At 35.5% G+C, this 18,821-nt stretch overlaps 2 protein-coding genes across 4 annotated transcripts in view; one reads left to right on the forward strand and one right to left on the reverse strand.

Annotated features, from left to right (window-relative positions):
* LOC310729677 (uncharacterized protein) overlaps positions 1-18,821 on the forward strand; it is a 298,178-nt gene that overhangs the window by 257,126 nt on the left and 22,231 nt on the right. The window lies entirely within an intron of this gene.
* The window catches only part of b3glcta (beta 3-glucosyltransferase a), a 182,561-nt gene continuing 174,364 nt past the window's right edge, over positions 10,625-18,821 (reverse strand). Inside the window, exons 14-16 of the mRNA XM_083548013.1 lie at positions 15,550-15,694; positions 12,043-12,253; positions 10,625-10,987 (exon numbers count right to left, since the gene is read on the reverse strand). Coding sequence (XP_083404139.1) covers positions 12,086-12,253; positions 15,550-15,694 — 313 coding nt within the window. The 3' untranslated portion in view covers positions 10,625-10,987; positions 12,043-12,085. The remainder of the gene's footprint in view (positions 10,988-12,042; positions 12,254-15,549; positions 15,695-18,821) is intronic.

Genomic DNA, 18,821 nt, shown 5'->3' on the forward strand with positions numbered 1-18,821 from the left:
TTAAATCATTAAACTCTTTAAATCTCTCGTGAAGATTCCTCTCTCAGGAGCAGTACGACAGGCGAGCCAAGCTAAACCTGGGAAAGAACGAGGATATTGTGAACATGAATCTCTCAAAGAACCACAACTCTTTCCTGTGGTTGTTGAACGTTCAGGAACTATTCCATTAAATAAAATAAAACTACATGCATCCTGTAAGGGTTTTATTGTTTCAAGATTTTTTTCATTATATAAATCCGAGTACAGTGATGGAGATATTCGCTGCTTATTTAGTACAGTCTGACTTCAGTTTCTGGACCTGCAGCTGCTCTGATTTATCGCTTTGTCTTGCAATGAATTATTCAGCATGAATCAACTTATTAATAAATAATTTGAATGTTTTATCTTTTAGTAGTGCCTAAAACAAATCTAATATAGATATGTAGCTTTACAGATATGAACATTTATGTACAGAGTGTGACAACAGGAAGTAGGAAAAAAAGAAGAAAGAAAGAAAGAAAGAAAGAAAGAAAGAAAGAAAGAAAGAAAGAAAGAAAGAAAGAAAGAAAGAAAGAAAGAAAGAAAGAAAGAAAGAAAAGTAAAATGGAAGAAAGAAAGAAAAAAAGAAAGAAAGAAAGAAAGAAAGAAAGAAAGAAAGAAAGAAAGAAAGAAAGAAAGAAAGAAAGAAAGAAAGAAAGAAAGAAAGTAAAATGAAAGAAAGAAAGAAAGAAAGAAAAGTAAAATGAAAGAAAGAAAGAAAGAAAGAAAGAAAGAAAGAAAGAAAGAAAGAAAGAAAGAAAGAAAGAAAGAAATAAAGAAAGAAAGAAAGAAAGAAAGAAAGAAAGAAAGAAAGAAAAAAAGAAAGAAAGAAAGAAAACTAAAATGGAAGAAAGAAAGAAAGAAAGAAAGAAAGAAAGAAAGAAAGAAAGAAAGAAAGAAAGAAAGAAAGAAAGAAAGAAAGAAAGAAAGAAAGAAAGAAAGAAAGAAAGAAAATGGAAGGAAAGAAATCATGTATAATTAGGAAGCTGGACTGATCCAGAGACAAAACTAGTCTTGTTTTGGCAATGAAACAGGAAATACCATGCTGGTTACCCACATACATTAAGATCTACATTCTTTCCTATACTGTATAAAGAAGTAGAACCAACAGTATAGCACACTATAGAGCAGTTCATCAGACAGGAAGTCACATACAGTACACTGCAAAAGCTAAGTATTCACATTGTATACTCATTATAGAAATGATCAAGATTATGTGCTAAAAGAAACAGGATGAATCATTTTTTTTCAGTATAACAATCATCTAATCTAATCTAATCTAATCTAATCTAATCTAATCTAATCCAATATAACATTATATAATATAATATTATATAATATATTTCTTCTTCTATGGGATGCTCCTTTTAGAGGTCTCCACAATGAATCATCCATCTTCACATCACTCTGTCCTCTATATCTGCCTCTTTCAAATCAACCACCTGCAGGTCTTCTGTCACCACATCCATAAACCCCATATACCCCATGTCCCTCTTCTGCACATGACCAAATCATCTCAATCGCTTTTCTCTCACCTTGTCTCTAAAATGTCCTACATGCGCTGTTCCTCTAATAAACTCATTTCTAATCCTGTCCATCCTCGTCACTCCCAAGAGTAAAATTGCAGCATCTTCAAGTCTGCCAAAAAGAAAGGAAGATGAAAATGGTAAGAAATAAAAAAAAGAAACCTAAGATTTTGCTCCTGGTTCAATCTCTTGATTTGAATGAAGGCATTTTGAGAAACAGATGCAGACACTTGAACAGGTGTGATTCAAAATGACAAATCTCAAGACCACTAATTAAATGTACCATCTTGAACTGATCTTATGCACCGTCTCATGTGAATCTACCAAACTGAACTGAAGAATAATTAAAATATGAAATTATATGAAATAAGGCATATTTAAAATTGTAAATAAAAACAGATTCTATGTTCTGTGTACCATTCTAACATACCATAACAGTGTAGGTCCTTTCATTCACCACTTAATCAAAAATCTACCCGAAACCTGATCTTCAAAGACCTCAAGTATTTAGTTTAGGTCCATTGTTTTTTTATCTTTAATGATTTATACAATATCATTTAATTACCTGCTCAGAATGGTATAACAGAATGTCTTAATGTCTACCAAAAGAGAGCCATAAGGCAGCAATTTAATCAGCAGCTATTTAGTTTCTTTGTCAGGAATATGTAACAGGAAGCTCAGTGGTTAAGACTTTGGATCGGAAGGGCATGAGTTTAAACCCCAAAACCACCAGGATGCCACTGCTGGGCCCTTAAGCAAGGCCCTTAACCCTCACCTGCTCAGTAAAGTTGCTCTAGATAAAGGTGTCTGCCAAATGCCATAAATATAAAGGTACCATCCATTAATGGTAATTAACATGTATACTGTATACAGCATTTTTTGCTTTTCATTTGTTCTTCTTGTCATCATCTGTCTGTGAGCTTTGAGTTCCACATTCCTGGTGTTTAAGTTCACACTCATGCCTAAGTTTCATGGTACTAATTATCTGGTTTTTGCACTTTATTAATGATCTTTATTAAATTGATCCCCACTTGCAGCCGCTTCTGGTTTGATTTCTTGCTCCAATTATTCCATTACACTCTCCAGCTTTCGCAACTCCTTATATGTACATTCTATTAAACTAATCAGCTTCCAAAGCTTTGACTTTCATTATTACCCCAATCAGCATCATCCTTCTTGTCATTCGGGAGACTTTTACTGTAACTAGCCAAGCAGTACCTCTGCCATAACTCAACACAGCTGTGTCACGTAATGAGGCAGAGCACAGTTGCAGGTTCGGATCACTTTATTTCAAGTGCAAACATAAATCAATAATACAAACAAACCATACCCTGAGCATGTAGCCAAAATCTGTGGTTAATCAAAAGAAAACCATTGTTGTTTTTACACAAGTGCACATCAGATGAGAATGTGATTCAGGTACAACCAGTCATGTCACATGAAACAAAAAGATCCAGGGCCATAATGCTGTCCATCTGCATGATATGCTGATTATGTCCAGAGTTCACGCTTTTTACTAACTTACTCCTCATAATGTCTTATTAATATGATCTTGAACTCCAGTGAGAAAAGAATGTCTGGCTTGTTTGTTTTTTATGAGCTAACTGAAAAATATAACAGTGATCCCTTATGTCTGAGAATTGCCACAGTAGCTCATATTAAATGCCACTGTAACTCATATTAATTGCTGTTGTAACTCATATTGAATGCATTATGGGATGTCAGGACACCCGACACCTGCTAAATTCTCAGAGGAATATTGTAAATACAGCCAAACCTCCCCGGATTTGTTTAAAACACATCACGTTTCACTATGTTTTAGAACAAAGTTTTTTTTTTCTTTTCCTTTCAAATTAAGGCTGACCTTCTGAAATATATCTTCACAGGCTTTGTGTGAGCTTCGAAACAAAACAAAATTAACATATTTGAATTACTTTGCCTTCCCGTGGGCTCACCACCTGCAGGAGGGACCGTAAGGGACGGTGCTGTGAGGATTGGGCAGCAGTCGAAGGCGGGGACCTGCTTAGACTGCTGCCCCCGCGACCCGAATTACGGATAAGCGGGGGAAAATGAATGAATGAATGAATGAATTACTTTGCAAATAGATGGCAAAATTTACACCCAGGTTGAATACACTGCTTTTATACAGAGCTGAACATTTTTACATTTATTGCAAATACTTTTATCCAAAATGACTTTTATGTCATTTATATAAATGATATATAATAGTAGTGTAATATAGTATAGTAATGTTTAATAGTATATTGAATATTTCAGCTTTCGGCTGCTCCCATTAGGGGTCGCCACAGTGGATCATCCGTCTCCTTCCCCCCCTGTCCTCTACATCTGCCTCTTTCAAACCAACTACCTGCATGTCTTCCCTCACCACATCCATAAAACTCCTCCTTGGTCTTCCTCTTTTCCTCCTTCCTGTTGGCTCCATCATCAGCATTCTCCTACTGATATATGTTCCCCCTCTGCACATGTCCAAACCATCTCAATCACACCTCCCTCACCTTGTCTCCAAAACGTCCTCATGCGCTGTCCCTCTAATAAACTCGTTTCTAATCTTGTCCATCCTCATCACTCCCAATGAAAACCTCAACATCTTCAGCTCTGCTACGTCCAGCTCCGCCTCCTGTCTTTTACTCAATGCCACTGTCTCTAACCCATACATCATCTCAGGTCTCACCACAGTCCTATAAACTTTTCCTTTCACTCTTGCAGATACTCTTCTATCACAGATATTGTATATCACAATATATACCATATATCACCTACTGTATTGTACATGGGCCACTTATTAACTTCTGGTTAGATGCTAACTGCATTTTATTGTCTCTGTACATGTACCTTGCACAATGAAAATTAAGTTGAATCTAGTAACTGAGTAGCTATGGGTTAAATGCCTTGCTCAAGGTGCTGGGATTTGAACTTACAGCTTTGTAATTAAAAGTACATCTTATCCGCTAAGCTACCACTGTGCTGTCCGGTCCTTCCTAATTATTCATATAACAAACGACACTGTGACTCAATAAGAAATGCTTTGGAAGGTCCTGAGGACTGGCAGTGAGCCACCATTGAGTCACTAATGTTATATGCTCATACTCTTATGGTGCTTTGAGTAAAACATTTACATGTAAATGAGATCACCTGTAAGAGTACTTTATATAATTGAAATGCTGTTTTATTACAAGTCTCTTGTGGGGGTCCAAAAGTGCTGTCACTGGCAGTAAAGTAGTCCATAATTCAAATTTAGACAAATCAATTACAGGCATACCAAAACATTATGTGTGCCATAATCTCCCATTAGGTGACTGCGGGAGTGTCTGCACATTCCTGATGCTGCTGGTCTGCTAATCTGAATCTAAAACATGACTTAGCTTTTTGATTTCACTCAGGCAAAACTAAATAATTTAAAATGTATAATGTTATATATAGCATTTATTAATATTAGCATTTTCAGATACAAATATATTTTAGAATAGATTTTTATGAATAGAAACGCTGACTGGCCCCTAGGCCTCCTCATCCTCCTGGCTGAATAAACACAAGTCTCCACAAGCAAACTTCAGAATTTATTGGAACATCTTCTCAAAAGAGCAAAGATAATTGTAACTGCTATTGGAGACTAAATGTGGAATGGTATGATCCAAAAGCACATATGAATCTTATGGTTAGGTATTCACAATGTTTTGCCTATATAGGTTATACAGTTAGCATGAAAACTATATTAAAATTTGTCATCTTTAATTTAATTTTGATTTTTTTCCCTTATTTACCCTCATGGCGACAACCATTTTGGTAGTGCAGCAATTATTATTACAGTGAGGAAAATAAGTATTTGAACACCCTGCTATTTTGCAAGTTCTCCCACTTAGAAAATCATGGAGGTGTCTGAAATTGTCATCGTAGGTGCATGTCCACTGTGAGAGTCATAATCTAAAAAAAAAAAATCCAAAAATCACAATATATGATTTTTAAACTATTTATTTGTATGATACAGCTGCAAATAAGTATTTGAACACCTGTCTATCAGCTAGAATTCTGACCCTCAAAGACCTGTTAGTCTGCCTTTAAAATGTCCACCTCCACTACATTTGTTATCCTAAATTAGATGCACCTGTTTGTGGTCGTTAGCTGCATAAAGACACCTGTCCACCCCATACAATCAGTAAGAATCCAACTACTAACATGGCCAAGACCAAAGAGCTGTCCAAAGACACTAGAGACAAAATTGTACACCTCCACAAGGCTGGAAAGGGCTACGAGGAAATTGCCAAGCAGCTTGGTGAAAAAAGGTCCACTGTTGGAGCAATCATTAGAAAATGGAAGAAGCTAAACATGACTGTCAATCTCTCTCGGACTGGGGCTCCATGCAAGATCTCACCTCGTGGGGTCTCAATGATCCTAAGGAAGGTGAGAAATCAGCCCAGAACTACACGGGAGGAGCTGGTCAATGACCTGAAAAGAGCTGGGACCACCGTTTCCAAGGTTACTGTTGGTAATACACTAAGACGTCATGGTTTGAAATCATGCATGGCACGGAAGGTTCCCCTGCTTAAACCAGCACATGTCCAGGGACGTCTTAAGTTTGCCAATGACCATTTGGATGATCCAGAGGAATCATGGAAGAAAGTCATGTGGTCAGATGAGACCAAAATAGAACTTTTGGGTCATAGTTCCACTAAACGTGTTTGGAGGAAGAAGAATGATGAGTACCATCCCAAAAACACCATCCCTACTGTAAAGCATGGGGGTGGTAGCATCATGCTTTGGGAATGTTTTTCTGCACATGGGACAGGGCGACTGCACTGTATTAAGGAGAGGATGACCGGGGCCATGTATTGCGAGATTTTGGGTAACAACCTCCTTACCTCAGTTAGAGCATTGAAGATGGGTCGAGGCTGGGTCTTTCAACATGACAATGACCCGAAGCACACAGCCAGGATAACCAAGGAGTGGCTCTGTAAGAAGCATATCAAGGTTCTGGCGTGACCTAGCCAGTCTCCAGACCTAAACCCAATAGAGAATCTTTGGAGGGAGCTCAAACTCTGTATTTCTCAGCGACAGGCCAGAACCCTGACTGATCTAGAGAAGATCTGTGTGAAGGAGTGGGCCAAAATCCCTCCTGCAGTGTGTGCAAACCTGGTGAAAAACTACAGGAAACGTTTGACCTCAAACAAATGCTACTGTACCAAATATTAACATTGACTTTCTCAGGTGTTCAAATACTTATTTGCAGCTGTATCATACAAATAAATAGTTTGAAAATCATATATTGTGATTTCTGATTTTTTTTTTTTAAATATGTCTCTCACAGTGGACATGCACCTACGATGACAATTTCAGACCCCTCCATGATTTCTAAGTGGGAGAACTTGCAAAATAGCAGGGTGTTCAAATACTTATTTTCCTCACTGTATATAAAAAAATGATATTATTATTATTATAATACTGTTATAATGTACTGTATAAATGACAGAAACTTTATTGTAGAAACAAAGATCTTTCACTAATACAGTAAACAGTTCAATTGTTCTTTTTCCGGTCACTAGGGAACATCTTAGGTTGCAGGATGTGGGGCAAAGGATTCAAATAGTGTGTATTACAACACAAAGTGGGACGTCATTTTCACTAGATCATAAAACTTATAATTTTTAACTTTGTTTCTTTTTAGTTATTAAAAGACATTAGATTCAGCCCACGAATGTAATATCATCCACAGCTATCTGATCAATTTCCCTCTAATCAGTTAAAAAAGGGTTTCTACCTTTCTAGTGTCCTTCAGGAATTTTATATAGAGCTCAATTCATTCAGCAGTACAGGATCGGTATACAGGAACCACTGCTGATTGAGTGCTTTGCTTCTTTATTTAATGACTTCTTCCTTCTCTTAGCTGTACATAAATTCTTAAAATTTGAAAAACTTGGAAAGTTAGAGATAGAATGTTGAGGTTGGAAAGACTCCGTACTGCATAATTAATCTATAGCACAGTCTCTATCTCTATCTAGCCGATCACGAGACCAAAAAATTTGCGTATATACACATACATACATACATACATACATACATACATACATACATACATACATACAGCCTTTTTAAGCTGTGAAAAGTGAAAAAGTCTCGAAATTGTTCAGAAAATAAAACTTGATGCAGATGATGACAGAGCCTTGAGAAAAAAAATAATCTGCAACAACCTCCAAAGGGCAGAAGTGAAGTTATCACCACCGTTCAAAAAAGATTGAGAACAGGAAAAAAAGAGGATAAAATACAGGATGCCACTCAAAAAAGGATCGTATCAGGGGAGAAAGATCTATCATCAGATAAATGAGCAGCAGCTGACCTTCTGGAGCAGAGACTGAAAGGAGAAACACTCGAGAACACACAACAGCTAATAGAGGATGCAGGAAAAGGTAATGTCTGTGAGTCACATGCTTGATACAGATATTGATGTTAAATCAATGTAAACAGAACCAAAGATTCATATATCAATGTAGTTTTATATATATATATATATATATATATATATATATATATATATATATATATATATAATAATTTGGAATTCCAACAGTCCCAGAAAAGAAGTAATGCCAAGGAATTTTTTTTCTTACATTAAACTGTTTCTATGCCCACTACACCCAGGGCACTGTAGCCATATCTGAATCCCACACCCCACCACTTTATTTCAACATCTCTGCAGGGTGATGCTGAAAATAGGTTGTGTGGAAGTGAGGATCTTAGGGGTGTAAAGATTACTATTTAAATCAGTGGCTGGTCTCAGTATGGCTGCAGCAATTTACTCTGTAAAGAGCAAGAGTTGATATCGGTGACTCAATATAAGTGTAGAAACATGGGTTTTTCACATGTGAAACCATATGAAATCTGCAATAAAGTCAAAAACAAAGTTTTTAGTTTAAACCCAGATGCACACCTTCAAGTTTTAACCAGATGCTCTGTGAATGTTACTGTGAATGTCACACATGGGCACACTCATCACCTCCTTTAATGAATCTGATGATTAAAAGGAATATCTACTGAAGGTGTAGACTGTATATGTGGGACAGATACCTCGAGTATGCATTTGTAGTGAATTTAAGGATATATACATTATTTTAAAGGTATATATATATATATATATATATATATATATATATATATATATATATATATATATATATATATATATACATATATATATATACATATATATATATATATATATATATATATATATATATATATACATATATATATATACATATATATATATACATATATATATATATATATATATATATATATATATATATATATATATATATATATATATATATATACACACATATATATATATATATATATATATATATATATATATATATATATATATATATATATATATATATATATATATATATATATATATATATACACACACATATATATATATATATACACAGTACAGACCAAAAGGACACACCTTCTCATTCAAAGAGTTTTCTTTATTTTCATGACTATGTAAATTGTAGATTCACACTGAAGACATCAAGGGCTATTTGACCAAGAAGGAGAGTGATGGGGTGCTGCGCCAGATGACCTGGCCTCCACAGTCACCGGACCTGAACCCAATCGAGATGGTTTAGGGGTGAGCTGGACCGCAGAGTGAAGGCAAAAGGGCCAACAAGTGCCAAGCATCTCTCGGGGAACTCCTTCAAGACTGTTGGAAGACCATTTCAGGTGACTACCTCTTGAACCTCATCAAGAGAATGCCAAGAGTGTGCAAAGCAGTAATCAAAGCAAAAGGTGGCTACTTTGAAGAACCTACAATATGACATTTTTCAGTTGTTTCACACTTTTTTGTTATGTATATAATTCCATATATAATTCCACATGTGTTAATTCATAGTTTTGATGCCTTCAGTGTGAATCTACAATTTTCATAGTCATGAAAATAAAAAAAACTCTTTGAATGAGAAGGTGTGTCCAAACTTTTGGTCTGTACTGTGTATATATATATATATATATATATATATATATATATATATATATATATATATATATATATATATATATATATATATATATATATATACATATAAGCAGGAATCTAAAAATAACAAGCTGTAATTTAAGGGACTGTGGAAATAATTCCCCAGGTTAAGGGCCTTGCTTAGGGGCCCAGGAGTGGCAGCTTGTTGTGGCTCAGATTGGAAATCATGACCCTCCTATCCGAAATGACAATTAATTAAAATGTAATTTATGTGCAAATAATTCTTCCTACAAGACCTTTGAATTACTTACAAATGACATTGACAGTAGATTAATTTTAAACCCGGATTCACTATATGACAATAAAATCCCCCCAGCAAAAGTCAGTAAATCATGTTTTGTGTATTTAGATGGATGAATGGATAGTTAAACCAAAACAAATGTTATATAAACTGGACTGCACATTAGGGACTGAAAAAACACCACTGAGAATTCCTGTGCACCTCTGTGTACAATGTTTTCTGTTATAGGGTCATAGGAAATAGAGGCTTGCAGCAAAATCCAGCTTTTCTATTTGAAAGGTGTTAAAGTGCTCCCTTTTATCCTCTGCTTTTTTATATATATATATATATAAAAAAAAAAGATCAAGGACTTCTCTTGTGCAATTAACGTCTTTTGGAGTGTTTTACTGTGGCAGTGGGGTCACTGAAAACCCTTTAGTCTCCAGTTGTGCTTATAAAACAGGCTGCAAAATAATACTTAAACATTGATTTCACTTTTTAGGTGCTCTAAATGATATCAAATCCATTTATGTTGAGGAACATTGCCCATTATTCCTGAAAACGCATAAACAAGGGCACGCCTAAGCACTTGCTATGATGTATAAATGTATCTGTGTCTAACTGAGAATAATTTGGACTGAATCCGAATAATTTGAACTAAATCAGCATCAAATACAAAGTCCTGTATTAACATATACGCATACAGCACCTGCACATTTATACTCATATACATTTAGCTTACATAAAACATTTATGTAGCCATTATAGCCATACCCAGAAAAAAAGAAAAGCCAACAGACCTTTGTTTTAAATAATGGCAGTTTTATAAGTAATATAATATACAACATTTGAGGAAAAAAAAAAAAATTCAACAATATTATAAATATTTCACACATACATTTCCTGTCCAACATTTGACAATACCTTTTTTTTTTTAAACCATTTCTGAGTACTTTTTTATTCTCTGAGACTTTCAGAGACTGCACACACTTCAGGGTTAGGAAGGAGGAAGAAGACAGTGCTGTCTGCCATGAAACAGCCTGTCCAGTCCTGAAATTTCCAATCAAGCTGCACTAAAAAAAAAAAAAAAAAAAAAAAAGAAAAAGAGAGAAAAAAAAAGAGAGACAAAGGCGTCCAAGCAGCTCCATGAATCCCTGCAACCTCCTGCAAAGAGACATGGTATGGGGATATCAGAAGCTATTGTGGAAAAGAAATCATGAAAAATCAGGCAGTAGAGCTTTAAGACATTTTGGTTTGCTATAAGTTAATGTACTGGGGAGCCTTATTTATGAATCTTTTTGTAAGAGTTTAATAAACAATGTATTAATTTCATCTGCCAAAATGTATTTATTTTTTTTAATTTATTATGAAATTATTATTATTTATTTCCTCAAATGAATCAGATTTTAATGAACTTTACATATCTTATATAAATAGACTTGATTGACAATTTACTAAACAATTAATTTGTATCCAGCCTGATAAACGAGGCCCATTATAATGAGACATCAAAATAAAGCAAGGTTTGCTTTTAATACACCAGTTCACTGCAAGTCGCACAAACAAACAGTAAACAAGTAGGCAAGCAAGCAAACAAACTATACTTTTGAGCAAGAAAAACGGGCCAAACATCGGCCGGCTGTAGAAAACTTTAATGATTGTATAATTTAAATTAATAAATTAATAAATAAATGAATTAATTAATTTAAAGTTTTAAACAACAAAGCTTTGCTTTGTCTGAACAACAAAGCATTTGTCTGTAAATTAGCGGAAATCAAAAAATTTTTAATAAAGCATTTGCCTCTGATTTTTCTTTAATCATAAAGCTTTGTGATTACAACAGTGTTGTTTAATGTAATGTTGACGAGAGTTGAAACAATTCAGAATTAAATCATTATCACGATCTTTTACTACAAGAGGACTAAATGAGTACATTTCCCAGTTTTCCGCTTTCCCTCAAACTGCAGCAACAGTAAATGAGCGAATGTTGGCACAGGAGAGTCTCAGGATTGCGTTTGTTTCATTATTGTTTATGACTAAATTGTTGAAATAAAATGAAAATCCCAATTTTTTTTTTTTTTTTTTTTTTGGCCCATGAGCATAGATGTGCTCACAGATTAATTTTCACACATTCTTCTTCTTCTCAAACATGTTGTTCTTAATCAATATTAGTAGCACAGGCATTCTATTTCTGAATCGGCCATTAGGAAGTATCTCACCATTGGCCTGTCCGTGTCTCAGTCTCGATAAAGTCTCTGCTTGCTATAACTCTTCTTTAGAGGCTTTTCTGAGCTGTTCTGTACTGGATTCATCGACATCGTCAGTCAGCCACTTGTAAAACACAGCGATTGGGTCAATATTCCAGTGTTTGTGGAAAGAAATGGGAGTCTGGTGGGCTAGAAAGTCTTTGGCATAATCCTCTGGCCGTGCCTGGGTAATAGAAGCAAACAACACAACGACACATTTAGAGAAAAATCTGGGCAAATTCAGAGAATGTGGTGAAGCACTTACTCATTCAGAGCATGACATTTAATCCGCCGGGTCAGCACGGATGTACAGCGACTGAACATTCACCTGGAACAACTGCGTCCATTTTAGTGCAAATTCATCGCTTCGAATAACATCAGCACAAACGACTTAATGCAAACCCTAGCATGGGTGTGCTCTTTAATTACCTGAGTTCAGGATAGCAATATGTTCCACGATTACAAACCCAAACATTTTATGACCATTTGTTTGTTTTTGAAATACTATGTGTCTGGAACATCATGTCTCACATCTGACATTCGCATAAATAAGGGTGCGTTGCTTAGTTTATATGGGTTATCTGATCTTCTCTAAATAAAATCTTCCATGCTGGCATAGAGGCAGCATTACCCCACACTACTGTTAGCTTTGAGTAATTAAACTTACCGTAATTTCCGGACTATTAAGCGCACCCAAATATAAGACGCACCCACCGAATTTTACAAATATTTTTATTGTGAACATAAATACGCCGCAGGTGTCTACACTGAAACTAATGAACTTTACACAGGCTTTAACGAAAGACAGTGTCTGTTACACGGCTTGTATCTAAACAGTAGCCTACCAAGAAAGTCATTGTTCACTGTCTTCCTCCTTCCTTTCACAACAATTTCTCTCTGGAGTTTTTCTTTTGGCATCGTTGTGCGTTTAAAAATCACCATCGGTGAAGCTTTTCTCCCGATGCCGTGCAGCTCAGAACACAGGTGAAGTGTGTTTTCATGCCCGGTTGTTTTCAGCGTGACGAATGATTCACATTTCCTGTAGACAGTCCGAGTGAGCGTCAGGTCAAACGTCAGAGGAACATCATCCATATTTATGATGTGGTGCGGCCCGATTCAGTGGGAGCGCATCTGATTTAACATAAAGAGTTTCATTGGTTCATCTGAACCCGTACGGCAATTTCATTAGTCTAATATTTTGGTGCTCAGTTTTTTGGCTTGAAGTTTGTGAAACCGGGAAAAACCCAGGAAAAATTTCTACCTAACTCTCCAAGGTTCTTAATTCAGAGTTTGTTGGAGAACGTTCTAAACGGCTTTTGTTCTTTGTTTTTTAAGAGTGCTTTTAAAAAAATGCTTTGAAAGTGTAGATTTTATCGGAAACTGAATTATTAGCTCTGACAATTATTACCAAGCTCTGACCGAATGCTCTTCTTGTGAATCGACACACTGGTAAAATCGATTTCATAGTCTCTAAGATCTGTATTGTATTTGGGAGTCTTTTTAGGCAACATCTACAAAATCCTGTCTTCCAATGAGATGTGATTCCAAACAAGCCATTTATTGTTTAGATAAAGAGAGATCTTTTATTTACCTCAAGCTTATTTTCCACTTATCTACCCACACAACTGCACACCATTAGGTTTATTACTAATTAGCATCTCTACTGTAAAAAAGCGAGGACACAAATGACTGTAGTTTTCCTAGTCGATTAGGAGGAATAGATAGCTGTGATTGAGCATCTCAGGAGAAAAATCTCATGGTTTAGTGTTAAGAATAGTGCAAGTCATAGAGATACAGTAAAGGAAATGAGGAGACAAACATATGAGACAAAACAGAACTGACACTAATCAATCGTTATTATCATCTGCTATTTGGTTGGGCAGACCTGTTTATAACATTGTCTCAGCTTCTAAGGTGTCTATCAGAGCCATAGTTTTCTCTGCTGACTTCTATCTTGATACATTTTTTCCCATGAATATGTATTACATAATTCCCAATAGTTTATTGTCTTTCTTTTCAGAGCTTTTTAAATAAAAGATGTGGTATAAGTCTGGGAAAGCACCAGAAAAAATATTTTGGTGATACCACTGGGCCGCTAAGGTGATACTGTTATGTTTTTATGCCTGTTTCAATATTTCTGCATGCCTTAAAATTGATGCTTTGTTCAATGGGAAGTGGAAGCTCACTGGTTAAGGTGCTGGGTTACTGATTGGAAGGTCGGCGGTTCAAGCCCCGGGATCGCAAAACTGCCACTCTTGGGCCTTTGAGCAAGGCCCTTAACCCCCTGTGCTCCAGGGGCGCTGTATCATGGCTGACCCTGCGCTCTGACCCCATCTTCCGAGCATGCTGGGATATGCGAAAAACAAATTTCACTGTGCTGTAATGTATATGTGATAAATATAGGCTATTCTAAATGGATTTGCTTATTAGGAAATGAAACTCTGATCTACTTTATATAATATTCATCTTTAATTATAATTTTTTTTTTTATCTCATTTACAAACTTGCTGTTTCAATATTTTTGAAGGAGATATCCTACCATGAGTTCAACTCCCGTTCTTGTTATTTATAAAGCTGTTTGCTGTCAGTTAATGTAAATAGATGCAGAGCGTGCATCTGCCTCAGCACCTCGAAAAACTCTGAATCTGAATTTATTTTTTACACATTTATACACCATTTTAAATAACAATGTCTGCTGAATAAATACATTTAAATAAAAATATACTAAAGTAAGTTATACAGTTTTAGTTGAAACTGTCTTAGCAGGATGTTACAGGTTTTCACAGTCTGAAATTCTTATTCACTCTGACATCCCTCATTTGAGTCATAAATACCTGACACCACAGGCCTTTCAGACATAGTGACTGCAAATAAAACTTGAAACCTGTTTGCTGTTTCACTCTGTAAACTCCTGCTGAAAGCTGGAGCAACCAATTATCTCATATTTTGGCAAATGGAAAGTAATCCGGACTGGCAGCTGGTGCTGGTTGTGAGGTAGGAGGATCAACATGCCCAAAAAATTTTGCCTTCAACAAGCTTTAATGATGGCAACAGGTTCATGTTTTAACAAAAATCCCTCATTAAAATTCTAAGCAAAGTAGTATTTTTTTCTTTGTGAACTCAGTTTACAAAGCACTCCTGTAAGAAACATTTCCCAGAAACCATGCGTGAAATTCATTAGATTTTTTTTACCTTTACAACTAAATAATTACTAAACTTGTTTATTTAATTCACAAGAAAAAACAATGGTCCAGGGTTAAATTGTTGAACAAACCCAGAATCATGACTGCACGACATTTATAATACCCACGGCTGCATTGGAAAAAGAAATAACGTCCAATAATATCGGAGTTGACTTTAAAAGCAAGCCCATGTAACAAAATATATCGGCATGATGAATATCCATGTCATTTTGTTCTTTCATACACCACTAGGAATAAGTGCCCCAGACAGGCAATATGTGCTGGAAGTGCTGGTTACCTGGTGAAACAGTGGGCTGTGTGTGACAGCAAGCCGCAGAGAGTTGAAACACATCCCCAACACCATATCGTCAGGAGCATCGTTACTGTAACATTTACAGCCGCTGGCCAAGAGCTTGATAACTGCTTCCCTGCTGAACACCATCCTATATAACAAAAGGTCAAAGAGGCAGAGTACGATTGAGCACCTGATCATTCTGTTAAAAACATATACAAGCGTATCCCACATTTCGATTTACAGTTATAGCATTTGGCAGACAGCCTTTTCCAAGCCGACTTACAGAAATGCTGTGAAGTCTCAATCAAAAAATATCCTCATAAATGTATAAATGTCAGGGACTGTGAGAATACTAGGAGTGTAAAGATACAAGATGCATTGCTATACCAAACGTGTGATGTTTTCTGTGAAAATGTAATTCACATTTTATTATCCACCTAATTATCTAAAACAATTACTCTGATTGAACAACGGATGTCCCATTCTGTGCAACACGTCGAGGTGCAATATGCAAAAAGAACAATTGCTGACAACTCTGAATCACAACAACGGACACCGGTAGGTTTGAAGCTACACAACCACATGACAACCATCAAAATAAACTTTTCTATAGCTTTCAAAATACAATGCCCAGAAAAAAAGGCTGTGGAAATCAGGCATTTTAACCAACCTTGGCGTTCTATTCCCATTTAAATGTTGCCACAAAGATCTTTATTTTAATCAGTCATGTTTAGGACAAAGACTATGTTAATAGTCATATTGGTTTAAAAAATAGCAAGCAAACAAAACCCCCAAAAAACTCTGGTTTAGGCCACACCCACTGTGAAGAGAAACACCTTCTGTCTTGAAGTCTTTAAACAGCCAGTAGAATTTCTTTGAAATACACAGAGAGGATCTACATGCAAGTCGTGATTCAAGTTGAGCTATGCTAACGGCTAATCCATTTTCAGCTTTATAAATCAATTCTAATGTGACAGAAACATAGTAATGAGGTTGGGGAGAATGAAACCAGCTGGACCAGATACTGGGGTCAGGTTGTATGCAGGGGAGGACCTGCCAGGAATGAGATGTTGAAGACCAATACTTAGACAAGTTCAGTATCTGAACACCTTCAGAGGAGAGAAATTGAGGATTCTGCAAAGGAGAAACCTGCTTCTACTGAGTGAGTCAATTGAGTAATAACGCAAAAAATAGCCCAAGGTTGCATACATTGCCAGACTGTGTGAGCCGAGCAACCAACAGCGGTTCAGTGAATGAGTCGCAGGGTTCAAATAAAATGCAGAGGAAGATCTGTCAGTAGTGTCATGTAGTTGTCCAACCATGAAATAGTCTGAATAAACAAGCTCCTGTGTGATTTCCTTGGAGAGCAAGCTTTTCTCCTGCACAATTCAATCAAGTTAGCCGTATGACTCACTATCTTTGAATTTTCAGTTCTCACATTTTATTGCATGGATCATCAATCGGCAATGTGTGTATATGCTGCATCGTGTTTCTTAAGTGTAAACCTGAACTAATGCATTTCTCACAACCCTTCCCTATCCTTCATTTATATACATACTTTAAGAATTGAGAAATAACACTGAGGTATAGACAACTCTCAACTGAGTGGCACCAACAAGAATACATTTTATATAGCTAATGCATATCTGGACATTAGGAACCAATCTTTTACCTTTAACATTCACATAATAAAACATATTCAAACAGTATCTTCCTGCCCTTATTAATATTAGACTCTACTCTAGGTTTGATTTCCTGTTAAAACCGTACATGAGGTGAAACAAGCATTTTAATGCAAACAATCTAACTATTATCTATTTTTACTACAGACCTCATCTGTGTTACATCATTACATATTTTTGCATTTTTGACTCCGGTTTGGGACAATCACTAAATAACAGCGTATTTTTTTCCTTTTTTTTAATTGAACATAACTTTACTCATGTAATTTCTTTGTAAAAGGGTTAATTATGGTGGCCGTGAAGTGCAAAACACATTAACAAATCCGAAAACAAATTAGAAAACACCAACAAATCCGAAAACAAAATAACAAATCCGAAAGCAAAATAACAAATTAGAAAACAGCAACAAATCCAAAAGCAAAATAACAAATCCGAAAACACAACGACAATTCAGACAAACCGGAAAAAGTAGGTATAGTTTGTGAATGGAAACTTACCGATCATTGGACGAGACACCTGTCATTTAAAATATACAGGAAATATGAAATCTTATAACTTTGTTTCTTGTACATGTGTAAAGTTCTCCATTTACTTTAAACTATTTTTTATTTTGATTAGTGCAAATATAAGAAAATAACAGAAGTAAACGTTGGTAAGCAAGGAGAAACTGTTGTACTTCCTGTATATTTTGAATGACAGGTGTCTCGTCCAATGATCTGTAAGTGTTCCATTTGCAAACTATACCTACCTTTTTCCCGGTTCATCTGAATTGTCGTTGAGTTTTCGGATTTGTTATTTTGCTTTCGAATTTGTAAGTGTTTTCTGATTTGTTAGTGTTTTGCACTTCTGGGCCACCGTAGTTAACATCTTGTTTTCTCTCTTTCTTTTTGACTTTTAGATATGTGAGTTTTAGGAGTAACATTATTCCAATATTTTTGACTCCAGTTTGGGACAATCACTCAAATGCAATGTTTCAAGTTCCAGATCAAGAGAAAGTGCAAATCGATTACTATTATAATGCAATGATATCACAATATTACTTTGAAAATTTGAAAATGTTACAATGTTACTTTGAAAATAATGTTGCAATGTTGCAGATTTGTTACATTACGTTTAATGTTAGATTTGGTTCCTTGTTGATCCCTGTTACTTGTTGGCACACAGGTTGTAAACAATTGCTTTAATGCAAGTACTGCATTATGTCCTGCTGCTGCCTCTTTTTTACTCCAGAAGCAAATGTAAACCAGCATTAAATGTTTGAAAATGAAACATGTTGTTGACCATTTATTAAATAGAATTAAGGAAATGTAAGGGAGTTATATAAAGTAAGTAATAATTAGTTATTAGAAAAGAGTAAATTGTATGTATTGTGTGTATATTATACATGTAAATGCAAGGATAAACATACTTAACTCATATATGAACATGTAGTCTTTACTATTATACTGTATGTCACATGTGTATCTGGTAAAAAATATGTTACAACGGCCATTTTTGTAATATTTTTGAATATGTGGCATACATGTACAATTATCTGAAGAATATTTCTATAACTGTGAAATCCAAATATGAACGTGTATGCAACATATGTGC

This window comes from Silurus aristotelis (assembly GCF_946808225.1).
Source record: "Silurus aristotelis genome assembly, chromosome: 8".
Lineage (NCBI taxonomy): Eukaryota > Metazoa > Chordata > Actinopteri > Siluriformes > Siluridae > Silurus > Silurus aristotelis.